This window comes from Phacochoerus africanus, chromosome 8, assembly GCF_016906955.1.
Source record: "Phacochoerus africanus isolate WHEZ1 chromosome 8, ROS_Pafr_v1, whole genome shotgun sequence".
Classification (NCBI taxonomy): Eukaryota; Metazoa; Chordata; class Mammalia; order Artiodactyla; family Suidae; genus Phacochoerus; species Phacochoerus africanus.
In genome coordinates, this window is record NC_062551.1 from 103,337,532 (window position 1) to 103,356,322 (window position 18,791).

At 50.3% G+C, this 18,791-nt stretch overlaps 1 protein-coding gene across 2 annotated transcripts in view; it reads right to left on the bottom strand.

Moving 5' to 3' along the window:
* The window catches only part of EMILIN2 (elastin microfibril interfacer 2), a 56,751-nt gene that overhangs the window by 13,080 nt on the left and 24,880 nt on the right, over positions 1-18,791 (bottom strand). For both annotated transcript variants that reach the window (XM_047793815.1, XM_047793814.1), the window contains exons 3-4: positions 14,862-15,037; positions 8,081-10,006 (exon numbers count right to left, since the gene is read on the bottom strand). In XM_047793815.1, coding sequence (XP_047649771.1) covers positions 8,081-10,006; positions 14,862-15,037 — 2,102 coding nt within the window. The remainder of the gene's footprint in view (positions 1-8,080; positions 10,007-14,861; positions 15,038-18,791) is intronic.

Consider the following 18,791-nt stretch of genomic DNA (forward strand, 5'->3'; position numbering starts at 1 on the left):
GACGTCAATTGAGACTTCTGACTTTTAGGAGTTCCTGCTCTGGCACAATGGGATCGGAGGCACATCTGCAGTGCCATAATGCAGGTTCTATCCCTGGCCCAGCACAGAGGCTTAAAGATCCAGTGTTGCTGCAGCTACAGTGTAGGTCACAACTGTGGCTCAGATTTGACCCCTGGCCTGGGAACTTCATGTCACCAGGCAGCCAAAAAAAAAAAAAAAAAGACTTCTGACTTTTTTTTTTTTTGTCTTTTTAGGGCCACACCCATGGCATATGGAGGTTCCCAGGCAAGGGGTCCAATCGGAGCTGTAGTCACCAGCCTACGCCAGAGCCACAACAACACCAGAACCACCACACCTCCAGATCCGAGCCGCATCTGCGACCTACACCACAGCTCATGGCAACACCAGACCCTTAACCTACGGAGCAAGGCAAGGGATCAAACCTGCAACCTCATGGTTCCTAGTCAGATTCATTAACTGCTGAGTCAGGGAACTCTGACTTCTGATTTTTAAAAAAATCCATCCAGGAGTTCCCCTCGTGGCTCAGTTGTTAATGAATGCAACTAGGAACCATGAGGCTGTGGGTTCAATCCCTGGCCTTGCTCAGTGGGTTGAGGATCCAGCATTGCTGTGGGCTATGTTGTAGGTTGAAGATGCAGCTCGGATCTGGCATTGCTGTGGCTGTGGCATAGGCTGGCGACTACAGCTCCAATTGGACCCCTAGCCTGGGAACCTCCATATGCTGCAGGTGGGGCCCTAGAAAAGACAAAAAAAAAAAAAGCCATCCAAGTGCTGGACAGCAGGTTAAGTGGAAAGATGGACACAACACTGGGCTAAGTCAATTTCTGGGAAGGGCCTGGCCATCCCTGATGGGGTATGAGATGCTCTAGATTCATTGGCAAGTTGCAGGGGACCGTGCTTCTTGTGCTGACCAGGCACAGGGTGGCCTATAGGCAGGGGCTTCCTGAGGGGACGGTGCCCGTTCCTTGCAGGAAAGCCGAAGGAGGAGAGGATGAGGCATGCGAAAGGGTCCCCAGGGCTGGGGGCAATCCACAGGAATCCTGCGCTGTTCCCAGGACAACAGAGGAGGGCAAACGTGTATTCATGGAAACCCACTCTACTGAAATGCGGGCTTTGGTTGCACCGAAGAGGAAAACTGCTTGAGCTCCCACCAGGAGCGCCACGCGGTGCCATTACAGAAGGACACATGTGGACTCTTCTTTGAGAGGACAGAGACCATGGGCAAAGCTGAAAAAAGGGGCCCAGACATGACGACACCGAAGCCCATGAAATAGGCTCAACAGGTCTACGTTTCTGCAAAGTACAGCTGGGAACAATGACCAACAGTTCTAGCCGCATGTGTTAACATCAGGGGCGGCGCATTTGGAATGGAAAGTGATTTGCGGTCACTGAATCCCAATCTGAGCATCAGCATCACTTTTTTTTTTTTTTTGTAGAAATTCACAAGCTGATTCTAAAATGTATACAGAAAAGCAGCAGATATACCCACGTTTAAGACTTGCTGTAAAGCCACAGTGGTCAGGCCATAAGGAAACACAGCAACAAGGAAGAACCGAGTCCATCAGTGACATTCATGTCAAGGTGGAGCTGTTGTGGGTGCTGCTGGGTGCAAGCTGGGATTTTTGTTGTTGTTGTTTTGTCTTTTGTCTTTTTAGGGCCGCACCCGTGGCATATGGAGGTCCAATCAGAGGTGATCGGAGCTGCGGCTGGCGGCCTAGACCACAGCCACAGCAACAGGATCCGAGCTACACCTCAGCTCACGGCAATGCCAGATCCTTAACCCACTGAGGGAGGTCAGGGATCGAACCCCCATCCTCCTGGATACTAGTCGGGTTCCTTAACCACTGAGGCATGTCGGGGGTTTTATTCTCTCTCCTTAGCATCCTCCTTCCCCCGTATCTCCCTTCTTTCTGGGCCCAGTGGCCCTGGTGCTGCCTCTGACAAGGGCTTCCTTCCACTTCTGGGACCAGAGACGGGGGCGGGGGGAGGGGTTGCTTTAATTGCAAAGTCATTACAAATTTCTGGATCTCGCCTCATCCCTGCGGTGCAGGAGTGAGCCCAGAGCTGTTCTGTTTGTAAAGCTTGCAGAGGATTCTGCGCACAGCTGTGAGACAGCCCAGTTCCCAGGACACTGCGCTTCTAAAGTCAAGGTTACGATGGAGAAAAGCAGTTGCTACTTTCACCAACTAAAGAGGATTATGAAAACCAGATGCCCACGGTGCAAAAGGGCAGGTATCGTCCATTGTCGGTGTGGTCTGAGGGTATGTGGTTTATTTAGCTTCTAAGTATTTATAAAACTCTGACTCCATCACGCTGTCTTGACCCTAAACTGGCCCCAAACTCAGCCGATTTCAAGTTGAGGGCCAAATCCGTCATAATCCTGGCCCTGGGCCACTCTTCCCCTGGCCAGGCTTTATAGTTAAATACTTATTTGAAAAGTCTGTGCTTTTTCAACCTTATAACACAGCCTAGGTTAAGCAACTGGAAACGATGGGATTCTTAAATCTGTAACACCCCTGAAGACAACAACTGTTATTAACATAATTCCAGTACTTCGGAGAAATTGCCCTAAAACATAGGCAGAAGAAGGAAGTGGGAGATTTGCAGGAGGAAGCAGCACTGTCACGGGAGTATGCATGTGGCGGCAGTGCTGTGGCATCCAGGCAGGCACAGCCCTTCTTGGAACCGTGACACTGGGGAGGAGAGCTTTCCTGACAGCAGACTCTTCTGCTTCCCCACCTCCAGCTGGGAGCCCCAGGTTTCTCAGCACCAGCGACTACCCTTCTGCCCCAGCTGGAAGAGGAAGAGCAGAAATGCTGGGGGTCTGGGCAGGCTCAGTCTCTGGGTCAGAAGGCATAGGGACTCCCTACCCCACAATATCAGTAGAGGGGAGATGGGGTGACTTGGGGACAAGATGTGGCTAAAGGAAAGGGACAGGGTGCTAGTGAGGAGGTGTGAGGGGCCAGCGCTGAAACCGGAGTGAGTGCAACCAGGCACAGAGGGCAAAGCCCACCAGCCCAATCCACAGAAGAGCACAGCCGACTATCCCCTTGCCATTTAGAACCTCATTTATTTGAACATGAATCCTGAAGGAGGGGGGTATGTCTAGGCTTCTTACACTTTCTACCCGACTCTGAATTCAGAAAAGAAGAAAAAGAAAGGGGGGAAAAAAAAAACCCCTCTGGCTCTCTAGAACATTCAGCAGAGCAGTCAGGAACCCAATACCGGGGGATCCCGGTCTGCAGTATGGAGAAGCCCACCCTCACTCCTCTGAGGCTGCAGACCTGGGGGCTCGTGGGGAGAGAAGGAAAAGACCAGCCAGGGGCAGGATGGACATCCAACCTCAGGGACAGAGGGTCAAAATAACAGGTAGTATTTACTGTGTGACTACCAAGTGCCAGGCTTAATACTCTACTACTTAGGAATATTGTCCTCACACTTTTTTTTTTTTTGTCTTTTTGTCTTTTTAGGGCCACACCCACAGCACACGGAGGTTCCCAGGCTAGGGGTCCAATCAAAGCTCCAGCGCCAGACACTATAGCCACAGCCACAGCAACGTGGGATCCGAGCCGTGTCTGCGACCTACACCACAGCTCACGGCAATGCCAGATCCTTAACCCACAGAGGGAGGCCAGGGATCAAACCCACAACCTCAGGGAGACAACATCCAGTCCTCAACCCACTGAGCCACAACAGGAACTCCCATACTCATTTTACAAGGTACTACTATTATCACTATGCTCTCCAATTAACAGTTGCGGAAAGTGAGGCATTAAGTAGATCAACAATTTGCCCAAAGTCACAAAGAATGTGTAGAGTAGCTGGGATTGCAAACCTGTGAAATAGTCATCACTTCCCAGCTCAAAATTCTCCAGTAATTTCTCAAGATACTCCCAGTCCAAATCCTCTATCAGGCCTGTAAGACCCCACCTGATCTGACTCCTCCCCAGAGGTCCCTGCCTCGGACCCTCCCCCTTGCTCACAGACTTGATCAAACCAGCCCTCTGCCTTTTCCCACGGGCCACATTCCTGCCTCAGGGCCTTTGAACTTGCTGTTCCCACAGGTCTCTGCAGGGCTCACTCCCTGGTCTTATTCATTCTCTGCTCAAGTGTCGTCTCCACTGAGCAGCTCTCCCCAGCCTCTGACCTAAAATACAAAGTCCCCCTGCCTCTATCACCCTCCTCTGTGGGAGCTCCTCCCTCACACCCGTAGCCAGGCCACGTCACATCTTCATCCGCTGGGCAGTGCCTTACCGATCTTCCTACGAAAGTGTAAGATCCCTTGGGGACTCCAGCCCTAGCACGTGGCTTACGAAGTATCTGCTGAATGAAGGGGTGGGGTGTACTGGCCCGGGGGGAAGGATCGTGCCCACGGCCTAGAGTGAGACCATCGTGAAAATACAGGGACTCTTCATCCCTGTGACGAAGCTAGGAATCTCCCCCAAGTCCTAGATCAAAGCCACAGGCTTTTGGTCCAAAAAAGTAAACAAATATTTGTCTATAATCTCAAGCATCTCTTTTAAGCCCCAGGGAAGAACATCTGCACCCACTGTGGGGAGGGGGGATTCAGAGAGACTCAGATACCTTTGAGCATCAGCTGAAGCCCCTCTGCTCTCCCACTGGCTGCCTCCTGGGTGACGCAGGCCCCTCCGAGGTGCTTGCCAAGAAAAGGATGGGATCCATGGACTGGCGGTGGGCAGAGTAGAAACAGCGGTGTCTGCATCCCTGGCCCAGCCACCTGGTTTCTGCTGACGACGCTCTGCGTCCTCAGTGCTGGACCATGGCTGGCATGGAAGATAAGGTGATGTCCCGACACACACAAGCTGCATCCCTCTTCAGGAGCGACTTGCTTTGACCAATGGAATGTGGCAGAAGCGACGCCACACCAGCTCCAGGCCGAGCCCGGAACAGGCCGGGCAGCCTCTGCTTTCGCCACGTGGTAAGCCTGACCACCCTGAGACCACCGTGCTGTGAGGACGGCCACATGGGGGAACCCGAGGCCCCAGACACCTGCCTAGTCATCCTGAAGCTTCCAGCCCAGCCGGGACCAACTGAGTGAGTGACCCAAGCAGACGCCAAGCCAAGCCCTGCCCGAGTTTCAGGCCCACAGGATAATGGGAAATGATACATCTTCACTGTTGTAAGCCACCAAGATTTGGGGTAGGCTGTTACACAGCAACAAAGAACAGCGCCATCACACAGCTCCTCACTAGGCACCTCCTGCTTTTCTGAACCCTACCCCTCCCTGTCTTAGCCCCAGTAATGACTCCTTCCAGAAGTTTCTCTCATCACTCCACTGCATCCTTGACCCCAGCCTCTGACTTCTCACCCTGCTCAACCTCAAAGGCCCCCGCCTCTGAGAAGCCCTCCCTGACTTGCACAGCAGCCGCGGGTGCTTCTCCACATGCCCAGGGTGCCTGTGCTCACCCCATTCTCATCTTTTCTGCCTGCTGGCTTGTTTCCCCTCAGACTGTCACTGTCGTATACACTGTCACCCCCCACACAAGCTCATTGCTCCCCCACAATAGGGGCTCAATAAGATCCAATGAACTAAAAGACTAAACCTGACAGCACTTGCTGGGACTTTACACGCGACCTCACTCATTCCCTCTGCAGACCCCGTGTGTTTGTGCGTCGTGACTGGAAATGCCTCGAGGGGGAGAGTCCTGCGGCTTGCGTCCCTCACAGAGCCCTGCACATGGTAGGTGCTCAATAAATGCACTGCTGACTCCAAACTGGTCGATGTGACCCGGACTCCAGGTTGGCCCTTGCGCCTCTGACACTCAGCTTCCAAACCTGGACCCAGATGCACTGCGGGGATGGACAGACTCTGCTGGTTCATTTTTGGGTCTTTTTCTTTTTTTGCTTTTTAGGGCCGCACCCAGGGCCTATGAAAGTTCCCAGGCGAGAGGTCAAATCAGAGCTGCAGCTGCCAGCCTACGCCACAGCCACAGCAACGGGCATCTGAGCCACATCTGTGACCCACGCTGCAGCTCTGATGGCAACACCATGGCAACACCAGATCCTTAACCCTCGGAGCGAAGCCAGGGAGCGAACCCATATCCTCAGGGACACTGGTTGGGTTCATAATCTGTGGAGCCACAATGGGAACTCCTTGGCTCTTTTTCAGTCAATGAAATTCTCGAAAGCCCATGCATCCCACAGTCACAACAGGGCATTCATTCCCAAAGGATGCCACCTTCTCTTTAAAGGCATTCCCTCCACCCCCATCTCCACAGCCCAGAGTGAAAGGGTTAACATGCCTTCCCACACAGCCTGGGAGCTGCAAATCAACTGGAAATATCTGGCTGGATCTGTTGTTACAAAGCACAGTCCAGACGGCACTGTCACCACGCTGGACAATCATGCTATGAATACGCACCCAGTCTTGTGACCTTTACCCAACATTCCAGAGATACAGGGGCTGGGGGCCTGCGAGGGGGAGGGTTATAAATAGTGTGGTTGGCCTGGGTAGTTTCTTATCTACAAGCTCCTATCTCAGTCCAAAGCATTCCCTCCCCAACCACCTGGTACCCTCCTATGTCCTGGGGACCCAGCCAGGCCCTCCCCGGCTGGGGTGGGAGCTCCTTTTCTACCGCCCCCCTCCCTGGGTCGTGTGTCTCAGATGGAATCTGACCCTAAAATCCTCCAAGCTCACACCAGGCCATGAACTAGCATCAGCACATAAGGGCCTTTGTCACCTGGAGCTGAGCAAGGTGGAAAGAGGACAGGAAGGATGACAGAAGGAAAGAAAACAGGGAGAGGACTGGCCAGGAAGTGGGCTCCTTCCGGGCACAGAGCTGGACCCCCTATGTCCTCCTGGACCCAGTAATCTGCCTTCAAGCTCTGGCAGACAGGAAATGTGCCCTAGGAGCTTCCTGGTAGCACAGGAGGTTAAGGATCCAGTGTTGTCACTGCAGTGGCTCCGGTTGCTTGGGCGCGGCCAAAAAGGAAAAACAGCAAACAGAGATGTGCCCTGGACCAAAGGACATGCTTCCCAGGTACAGGGTGCCCAGGGGGCCTCATCCTGCCTCTGCCACTTCTCAGCTGAGCCACCACAGACACACTTTCCCTGGGAAGAGCAGTGAGCCTTTCCCATGAGGTGGCCTTGGGCTCTGAGACATGTCCTGAAGGGACTAGCCCAGCACTGGTCAGAGAAAGCACTCAACAGATGTCAGCTCCCAGATTCTCCCTCCTTACCCCCATGAGAAACGCTTGTCTCAGTATAGAGGCTACTTAATCTGGGCCCCAGAGAAGCTCAAACCTTCAGGGATGATGTGCTGAACCCCCAAGTAACAAAGAAATCAACTTGACTATATCATTCAATACTATCAGTGGGACCATTCATTCGTTTATTTCACTCAGTCATTCAACAAACGTTTGTCAAATGTATAATGTGTAGCGAGCATTGGCCTAAGCGGAATGGATGAGCATCCCTCTTCTGGGCACTATGGGGCTTTAAACAGTCACTGCCTTGAAAGTGCTTTCATCCATGGCCCTCTCTCTGTCTTTGGAAAGAAATAAAACACATTCTACCTGCCATCATCTTGGCCCTAGATTTTAGGGAACAGGAAGTGGCTCAAAGATGATGACAAAGATTCTAATGACACCAGAAAACAAAAAGTGATGCTGCTGCTGGTGGAGAGGCGAATGGCTATGCATACAGCAAACTCCCTCAGTAGAAGGCAGGACAATACCTGTTGCCCCAAGCTCTGACGCCAAAACTCTGACCCATCTCGAAGCTCAACGACGTGATAGTACAGATCAACCTTCTGCCATCTCCCTGTGGTCGAGGACCAGTCCTCCTTTCATATTTTCCATTTATTGTGCCTGATAATTTGCAAAATGCATAGATCACAGGCTTGAATGCAACACCGGTGTCAAATTATTTTAAGAGTTTCTAAATACTTGCTCTCAGTGTTGGTATTTATCTCCTCACTATCAGCACCAAATGAGTCACAAACAGGCCCCCATCTACGAAGCACACAACCCATGCAAAACCTAGCATCATACCTGCAGCACACAGATACAAGAAATGGAATTGGAAAGGTCCACTTACTTGATGACGGTTGAAATTTGATCAGATCTTGCAAGTCCGTAGAAATCTGAAAAACATGGCTGTAGAACTGCTGGACTGAATTCTTCAGGCCAGCGATGTCTCTGGAATGTGCCCGGAGCGTCCCGTTCATCTGCCTGACACAACTCCACAGGCCGCCGACGTGCTTATTGAGCCCTTCCTTAATTTTCTGAAGGCTTCCCGAGATGGAGTCCAGCTTGCTGCACGTCTTCTCCATACGAGACACCCTGTCCTCCACCACGGAGACCTCCCGCTGGACCCCGTGCGTCTTCTCCTTACACGTGTCCAGCTCGGCGAGGACCTGGCCCTGAAGCCTCTGCCACCTCTCCTCCAGCTGGCCACAGCAAGGACCCAGCCAGCCCTGGGGGGAGGGAAGGGGCCCCTCCATCTCGGCCGGCTCACCCCCCTTAGCAGAACCCCCCACTCCAGTGTTCTGACCTTCTCTGCAACCACTCAGCTCCATCTGAAGCTGACTCACCTGGTCTTCCGTGCGGTTGAGTTGAGAATAAAGAAAACTGAAATCCTGTTGAAGTGTCTGGATGCTCCGTTCCGTTTCTAGAAACTTCCTGTGCACTGTGTCATTAAGAGATTTCCAAAGGCTCCTAGTGTCACCCGCTGTGTGGTCTCCCTTTCGCAAAGCATCCTCTACCCCGAGCAGCTCTCCCTGGACGCTCTGCAGGCACACAGCCTCGACCGCCTGCACTCTGTCCTTCAGGTGGCTTAATTCCACCAGGACCTGTTCGTTCCCAGCCCCCGACCTGCCGGGCAGGCCTAGCCCTGGGGGTGCGAGGCCTGCCTCAGTGCCGTTGGCCATTTCTAGGAGTCCGCTCCCCAGCCGCTCCTCCAGAGACTGTATTTTCCTATCAAGAAGCTGCTTCAAGTCATCTACCTCCCCGTTAATGGTCCCCCGAAGGGTTTCCTCAATGTAAAAGCAGTGCTCTTCTGCATTCTTTTCCGTCACATTGATCCTTGCATCTAGTTCGCTCCATCTGGCCTCAAAGTCCACCTCTGGCTCCGGAACTAGGAGGCGGTCGAACTCATTGTCCAGTCGCCCGTTCAGCATTCTGGTGGCTTCAGCAACTCTTTCGATTTTCTGGTCTAACATCTTGATCTGCTGCCCAAAGTCCCCATTCTTTGCACCGTCACAGCAATTTTCCCAGGCTGAAGGATTTTGCACCCGGGCTCGAAGGTCATTTATTTCTTTTCTCAGGCTTGCTTCCTTCTCTCCTATGAGCTCGATCACGCCCAGGTAGCTGCTCCCATAGTCATCGCACTGCTGCTGGAGGCCAGTCAGCTTGTACTCACACGAGTTCTTGAGATCAGCCAGCTTTCTGTCCATTCCCTCCATGAGCTCTTCTCTCAGGGCATCAATCTTACTGTCGACATATGCCTGGTAGAGCTCGTTGGTGGTCATGGTGACCGTAGGGCCCTGGGCTGCCTCCTGGAGCTGTTTGAGCTGCCCTTCATAGCCCTTCACTTTCCCATCCAGCTCTTCTAGCTTGTCACTCTTGGTCTTCAGAGCATCCCTGACTTCAGCCAATTCAGACTTGATGTCCTTCATGCCAGATTCCTTATTGTTGAAGACACCAGGAAGCTGGATCGTTTCTGGGTCTCCACCAACCGCACTGTCAGGCCCCGGCTGCGGATGCCGGGTACTGAGCCATGACGCCAGCCTTTTACTGGCATCATCCTGAATGGCATGTTTGAGGTTTTCATTTGCTCCAGCCATGGAAGACTGGAGATCAAGAACCGTCCTTGTGAGGCGGAGAACCTTCTCCTCAAGAGCCTGGATTTTCTTTTCCTGAAGTTCTTGGGGCCCCTGTTGTGGATCCACTGCCCAACTTGGTTCTGCTGCAGGCGTTGGTGACAATGTCTTCTTGGGCTCTGAGACTTGGCTTGGTTCATTGTCTGTTACAAAGAGAGTTGGACATGACTTAACATTTTCTACTCTGACCCAGTTTCCTGCAAGATAATAAACCGGGTACTCATGGGATACACTTAAGCCTCTACTGACCACGCTGCTCTTACCCCAGGTAATGACTGTACTGGTGTGGAAAAGACTATGGGCTTGGAGTTCCCGTCGTGACACAGTGGTTAACGAATCCGACTAGGAACCATGAGGTCGTGGGTTCGATCCCTGCCCTTGCTCAATGGATTAAGGATCCGGCATTGCCGTGAGCTGTGGTGTAGGTTGCAGACGCGGCTCGGATCCCAAGTTGCTGTGGCTCTGGCGTAGGCCGGGGGCTGCAGCTCCGATTGGACCCCTAGCCTGGGAACCTCCATATGCCGTAGGAGCGGCCCAAATAAATAGCAAAAAAGACAAAAAAAAAAAAAAAAGACTATGGGCTTTAAGGCAGACAGACCTCCGGTGGCATTCTGGCTCTGCTGTTTACAGTCCTCCCTGAAGCAGGTTCATTCTGTGAACTCTAATCCCCTCATATGAAGCAGAGGTACTAGCTTTCCTTTGCAGGTTGTTAAGAGAATACCGGCATAGCATGTAGCAGATACTCAATGGCCTCTTTCACGCTGGAGGGAAATATTCTTAATTTCCTTTATCATATGAACAACACATTAGTGAACTGCAGCCACACCCCGATGGTTGATGGCATTCTGCAAAACCACAAGAAGCCACATGAGATCCACCCACCAGCTGCTGGGTAGTATGATATCAGCGAGTTATCTTCCAGGCAATTCCTAAAAGTTCTCTCACTCTTATTAGCATCCCTAAAGTGAGTCTAAGAGTCTCCAAGACATTGTTTAGTGCTGTTATGCCAGCTTGGGAAACTAAAAGCAAAAGAGAGAGTCAGCAACAGATTCTGTTGTTGTGTCTCCTAACAACAGAGCCACACGGCCCTATGCAGCAAGATTCACTAAGTCAAAGAATACATTGAATTTTTGATAATCCTACTCTGAGGACAATAGCCTCTCAAGAAAATAATCCAAAAGAAAAAAATTTTTTTAATAATTTTTATTATTTATTTATTTATTTTGTCTTTTTACAGCCCCACCCACGGCATATGGAGGTTCCCAGGCTAGGGGTCTAATCGGAGCTACAGCTGCCAGTCACAGCAATGCCAGATCCGAGCCACATCTTCAACCTACAACACAGGTCATGGCAATGATGGATCCTTAACCCACTGAGCGAGGCCAGGGATCGAACCCGCAACCTCATGGTTCCTAGTCAGATTCATTTCCCTGCACCATGACAGGAACTCCAGAAAAAAAAAATTTTTATCAAATAACTGTGATGAGTCATAAAATGGAAAGGGAAGTAGATATATATATAGAGAGAGAAACAAAAAGGTTATCAAAACCTGCAAAAGGAGAATAAACAGCAAGGCATGACTTTGAACGTAGAGAAATAAGACAGAGAAAGGCAATTACTCTGTTATTACTTATATGTGGAATCTAAAAAATAAAACAAATGTGCATACATAACAAAATAGAAACAAACTCACAGAATAAACTAGTGATTACCCGTGAGGAGAGGGAAGCAGGGACGCACAAGAGAGGAACAGGGGGTTAAGAGGTACAAACTACTATGTATAAACTAAATAAGCATGGAGTTCCCTGGTAGCCTAGTGGTTAAGAATTTGGTGTTGTCACAGCCGTGGCTCAGGCTGCTGCTGTGGCACAGGTTCAGTTGCCGAACTGGGGACTTCTGCCTGCCACAAGATCAGCCAAAAAATACATAAATAAATGAGCAACAAAGAAATGTTGTACAGCACAGGAAACACATTATTGTACATTATTATACAAGAGCTTTAACTGAAGTATAATCTATAAAAATATTGAATCACAATGTTGTACATCTATAATTATTACATTGTAAATCAACTATAATTCAGTTTTTAAAAAATTTTTTTTTCTTTTTAGGGCTGTACCTGCAGCAATGGAAGTTCCCAGGTTAGGGGTGGAATCAGAGCTGAATCTGAGGCCTATGCCACAGCCACACCAGACCCTTAACCCACTGAGTGAGGCCAGGGATCAAACCCACATCCTCATGGATACTAGTTGGGTTCTTAACCCACTTAGCCACAACAGGAACACCTAAAAATTGTTATTATTTTTGTTTGTTTGTTTGTTTGTTTTTTGGGGTTTTTTTGTCTTTTTTTTTTTGCTATTTCTTGGGCCGCTCCTGCGGCATATGGAGGTTCTTAGGCTAGGGGTCTAATCGGAGCTGTGGCCGCCAGCCTACGCCAGAGCCACAGCAACTTGGGATCCGAGCCGCGTCTGCAACCTACACCACAGCTCACGGCAACGCCGGATCGTTAACCCACTGAGCAAGGGCAGGGACCGAACCCGCAACCTCATGGTTCCTAGTCGGATTCGTTAACCACTGCGCCACGACGGGAACTCCTAAAAATTATTTTTAAAGAATTTGAAGTAATTACCACAGAGACAGGAAAGTGGGGGAAAAAGAGAATCACTGTTTTTCTGAATAGTCCTTATAAAGCTATTCAACTCACTAAACTGCATCTATGTTTAAACTTTGTGTATGTGTATGTGTGGCTTTTTAGGGTTTTTTTTGGTTTTGGCCACACCCGCAGCATACATATGTTCCTGGGCCAGGAGTGACCTGAGCCACAGAAGTGGCAACACTGGATCCCCAAGCCACTGAGCCACCAAGGAACTCTATATACAAGGGAAACTAAACAAAACAGAAATACACCATCTCCTAGGATCCAAAAGACCCCCTCACATGTCCCCACCCCAGCACGGATCAGGATGTGTTCTCATTACTTGTCTAGTGGTTGCCTTCCATGAGGTTAGGGGCTGGGTCTGCCTTTTCTCTTGTCCTAAGTATACAGCCTACAGATACAGAAGCTCAATAAGTATTTGTGGGATGAATGCATGAATTTTTCTTTAACAAACCAGATTTAGAAATACAAAAGAGATGCATGTGCTGATGTAGAAAAGAAAGTAGTGCTCTATGGCAACATGTTAACAGTCGTTATCACTTGGCGATGAGATTACGTGTCCTGAAATATTTTTCCTATACTGTATAAACATTCTTTAATGATATGCATTACTTTTATAAGACTAAATTTTTTTTTTTGTCTTTTTTAGGGCCACACCTGCAGCATATGGAGAGTCCCAGGCTAGGGGTCTAAACAGAGCTGTTACTGCCGGCCTACACCAGAGCCACAGCAATGCCAGATCCAAGCCACGTCTGTGACCTACACCAGAGTTTCTGCTGCACCACGATGGGAACTCCAAGACCAAATTATTTTAAAATCTGTTTTACATACAATATCGGGAAACACCACTAGTTTCAAAACTGAAAACACCTCATAGACAAATATATTAATTTAGAGACAACTTTTTCTTTCTTTTTTTTTTTTTTTTTGCTTTTTAGGGCTGCACCCACAGCATATGGAGGTTCCCAGGATAGGGGTCCAATCGGAGCTACAGCTGCTGGCCTATGCCACAGCAACAGCAATACTGGATCCTTAACCCACTGAGCAAGGCCAGGGATGGAACCCACATCCTCATAGATATTAGTGGGTTCGTTAACCACTGAGCCACAACAGGAACTCCTATTAATTTAGAGACAACTTAAACATCTAACTCATAAAAAAATCTAGGTTGCATTATTCTGAGTTTTAAGAAAGAAAACAGGTAAAGTGATGTAGAAGAAAGTATCAAAACATTTTTATCCATAAAAGTCAGTCTTTTAAAGTTACACTTAAAAACCAAGGTAAAACTGGAGTTCCCATCATGGCGCAGTGGTTAACAAATCTGACTAGGAACCATGAGGTGAGGGTTCGATCCCTGCCCTTGCTCAGTGGGTTAAGGATCTGGCGTTGCCGTGAGCTATGGTGTGGGTCACTGATGCAGCTCAGATCCCGAATTGCTGTGGCTCTGACATAGGCCGGCAGCTACAGCTTCAATTAGACCCCTAGCCTGGGAACCTCCATATGCTGCGGGAGCGGCCCTGGCAAAAAGACAAAAAAAAAAAAAAGCCAAGGTAAAATTATCATTGCTTTCTAAGCTATTCATTGAGGTTGTGTTACTTCACTTAATTTAAGAACAATCTCACTGGGAGTTCCTGCCGTGGCTCAGCAGTAAGGAGCCTGACTTGTATCCATGAGGATGTGGGTTCAATCCCTGGCCTCACTCAGTGGATTAAGGGTCCGGTGTTGCTGTGAGCTATGCTGTGGGCTGCAGATGAGGTTCAGATCTGGTATTGCTGTGGCTGTGGCGTAGACCAGCAGCTGCAGCTCCAATTTGACCCCTAGCCTGCCTGGGAGCTTCCATATGCCATGGGTGTGGCCCTAAAAAGACAAAAATAAATAAATAAATAAACAGCCTCACAGGATACTTCTAATTTGGGGCTTAGCTTTGCAATTATTATCTCATCTCAAACAGAATGACCATGACTCCATTTACCTACTTTAAGAAAACCTATGATTTTAGCTCCTTCACATTCAGGTTCACGGAAGCCTGTCAGTGAAAAGTAAAACCAAACCAAGCATCATTACCTCACGACATCTGCGTCTCTTCTGTCTGTGCCTCAGGCCACATAGGCTGAAACCAGCAGTGTCTCCTACTCTAAGGCCTTGGCTTTCACAACCCATTGGCCCCAACAAAACGATCTACTTTTTAAAAGTTTGCCTTCTGATCACTACTGCTCCTGCAAATAATTTGTGTGCCGCGCGTGTCCGCTGCAGGCGCAGAGGTGTGTTACTGGAAGCCCCTGGGAAGCTCCACACTGCAGCGCACAGGTCAGGTGGGAGGCAGGGCAGAGGTCAGAGGTTACCTGTGGCTTTCTTCACGCTGTTTCGAGGCTGAGTGGGCGTGGGGCGGGGAGTCTTGGGGGCGTCTCTGGGACCTTGTTGGCAGTCTCCCCCCTTGAAGCCAGGGCAGCACCTCCATTCCAACTGTGTCACCGTCTTGAACCTGGTGACATATCTGGGTCTGAGGCTCACACGATACCTGCCAGAGAACAAGGTGGCGTCTCGCTTTACTGGCTGCTATTGCAAACACCTCCCCACTCACACCCTGGCCCTCCTGGCCTGGGACCCGAATGAAGAGGATCCTGGTTACTGGTCTCCAGGGTGACCCCTCCTTCCTCCATCTCTTCCATCCACCTGTCCCCAGCCTCCCTCCCACTAAAGGCTGGAGACACAGCTCGCAAGAACTTGGCCCGCAACTCCCGTTGGACACGGATGTTTTTTACAAACTGGACTTTTGTTTTACTCGCAAACTTCTGTTCTACAATTCGCTGCTCTGTGGATATTTTTTCTGGGTAAGTCAGGGCCATTTGATTTGTGTTTCTTTTTCTTTTTCCTTTTTGGCTGCCCTCATGATGCATGGAAGTTCCCAAGCCAGGGACTGAATCCAGGCTGCAGCTGCAACCTACGCCATAGCTGTGGCAATACAGGACCCTTAACCCACTGTGGATTAAGGGATGGAAGCCATGCTGCTGCAGAGACAACGCCAGGTCCTTAACCCACTGTACTACAGTGGGAACTCCCTGGCTTGTGTTTTAGAGAGATCCCCACAGCCCCGTGTACTGATCTCAGCACCTTCCCTCTCAGCGCTGGCAGAGGGGCAGTGAGCCGCTGGAGCCGACACCTCACGTTATTTGTGTTCTGATCTTTGCAAAAAGATGCCTGGTCCATACAGCCCATGACAGAGAAAAGGAAGCAGACATGGAACCATTAAAAAAAACCCTATTGAAGTGCACATTACACAAATGAATCACTTTGCTATACAGTAGAAATGAACACAAATGCTATAAGTCAACTACGCTTCGATAAAATTTTTACAAACAAAAATAATAAAGCACACATTACCTGATGCACCTACCTATCATACAGAGACCTGACAACAAGTTGGGAAGTCCTTCAGCCCCGGAGCTGGGCTTGGCCCAGAACAGAGAGGGACCATCCAGAGCCCCTGGGTGCTCAGAGGGACAACTAGGAGCTCCCCTGTCCCCCGGTAGCCCTGCTCAGGGCGCAGAAGCAAGCCGGCTCCTCATCCCCCAACACCCCCACCCCAGCCTTCTATTTCTGAATGGGAACCATGGCTCTCTTGAACCTCTTGCACTAGCAGCTGGCTTTCCTTTTGGGAGCCCACCCCCGAAAGAAATGGGCTTTGTATCCCGTCTCCAGGGGTGCTATGTACTGCTGTGGGGGGGATCTAGGGGAGACCAGCTGCAGGGGGGCCTCTTGCTGGCCAGGCGACTCCATTGCAGCCTCGTGGCAGATGGAGTTCAAAGTTATTCTCCTAAGGAGTTCCCGTGCTGTAGCTCAGCAGAAAGGAATCTGACTAGCATCCACGAGGACGCAGGTTCAATTCCTGGCCTCATTCCATGGGTTAAGGATCTGGCACTGCCATGAGCTGTGGTGTAGACTGCAGACGAGGCTCAGATCCTGTGTTGCTGTGGCTGGGGTGTAGGCCAACAGCTGTAGCTCTGATTCGACCCCTAGCCTGGGAGCCTCCATATGCCTCGGGTGCAGCTCTAAAAAGATGAAGAAAAAAAAGTTACACTTTTGAGAAAATTACAAATGGCTAAAAGTAACCGCCTTCTGACATCCACCCTGAGGATGGTTCAAACCACGACACCTAAAACCTCCCCTGCCAGGAACGTCTCCACCACTGGGACTGGCCAGACGACCCTTCAGAATCCCAGCAAAGCCTGCTGACAGTGCTGCCCAGCCTAAGTGCCTTGCTGGCCCATCCCCCTGGTCTTTCAGGGCAGGGACTTATGAAAAGCCACCCCTGCCTGGGTCCCCACCTCAGAGGCTCTGATTTAATCATCTGAGGCAGGCTGGGTGTGCAGATCTTGAGAAGCTTGGGTGGGAGCTTTTTAAAGGAAAACTGATGAGAAAGCCCAAGAAGTAAAACAGAAAAGAACGGCTGCTCCAGGGGTGGGGGGCAAAGCAGATGCAAGACTTCCCTCTTGGGCCCTTCATTCTCTCATTCCCGCCACGGCCCCCATGAAGGCCCCAATACACACGTTCTCTCCTTTTCTCAAGTGAGAAAACAGGGCCTTAGAGAGGTGAAGTGACTTCCAGCTCCAGCGGTCAGTGAGGGCCAAATCTGGACTTTTTTTTTTGTCTTTTCTAGGGCCACACCTGCAGCATATGGAGGTTCCCAGGCTAGGGGTCCAATCGGAGCTGTAGCCGCCAGCCTACACCAGAGCCATAGCAATTCAGGATCTGAGCTGCGTCTGCAACCTACACCACAGCTCACGGCAACACCAGATCCTTAACCCACTGAGCAAGGCCAGGGATCGAACCCGCAACCTCATGGTTCCTAGTCAGATTTGTTAACCACTGAGCCACGACGGGAATTCCTGAAGCTGGACTTTAACCCACGTTCCCCCCATACCCACATGGCCCTCCCAGAGCCCAGAAAAAGCCAGACTAACATACACACAACTCTATATAACATAAGTAAACAACAAAGACCTACTGTATACATAGCACAGGCAACTATACTTAATATCTTGTAATAAACTTATAACAGAAAAAAATCTGAAATAGAACATATGTATATGTATAACTGAACCACACCACTGTACACTTGAAGCTAACACAACATTGGAAATGAACTAAAATTTTAAAATAAAATAAATTTTAAAAAGAAAGAAAAAGCCAGTCTCTCTCTGGCAATTGCCATAAACTGAAGTGACCCCTCCCCCACCTCCCACCCACCACCCCCCAGGAAAGTTCCAGAAGGCCCCACAAGCTGGGTAAGAAGGTAGCCTAAGCATCTAATTCGATCCACATTTGTGCCAGCCCTCAGCCCTCCAGCGTCTTGCCTACCCAAAGCATCCTCTGTGTGGTCCCAGAAACTATAGGCAAAGAAAGAAAAATTCCACCTCGTTTTGCATGCTCGAGCACAGCCTAATGTTGGAAAAATGTGTAATCTCAGAAAAACGTGGTCCCTCTGAGCATTTAGGATTGAATGTGAAAATATGTTTGCTCTGGGGTTTTGTTGGGGCCAGGAGACAACAGCTCACATGAAACCCTTCAGGACGAGGCTGAGGCTCCGATGCTAGTAGATGAGGGACCCCCACCCCACCCCAGCCCTTAGCCCCTCACCGCCCAGCTGGGTGTAAGAACCTTCCCGCTTTTCCAAGGCACTTCATCATTTTCGCTGAGGGTGGTATGACTTTGGAGCCAGCTCATAACTTAGGAAACCTCCCTGGAGCGACGGACGCCTTCCTCTCCACACCCCGCCCCCTGCACCTCCACCGCCATCGCCATAGGGTTTCTGGTTTCAATGGCCCGCATGTTGACCAAGTTTCCAGCCCCTCTTGCAGACGCGGCGACAGCTGAAAGCCATCAGGGGCCACCACTGCCATGGGAAAGCTCACTGTCACCTCCCTGCACATGAGGAGGACACGATACCTGAGCGGCCTGCGGGTCCTCAGACCTCAGTTTGGGGGTGCAATGGGGAAGGCAGGGGTGCTGGGGGAGGCAGGGGTGCCGTGGGGGAGGCAGGTGGTGTTGGGCCCCACAGCCCTACTGGGAGATTCCCACAGAAATGGGATTGCCCTTCCATGGAGGTAGCCAGGGGCTTCCCAGAGGATGGGGGGAACTGGGTAGGACTCCCAGGTCCTCCCCCATCACCCTGGTGCTGCGGGACAGTAACCTGGCCAGGGAGCTTTTATAAAGGCCTTTACCCTTAAAATTCTTTTTTTTTTTTTTGTCTTTTTGCCTTTTCTAGGGCCGCT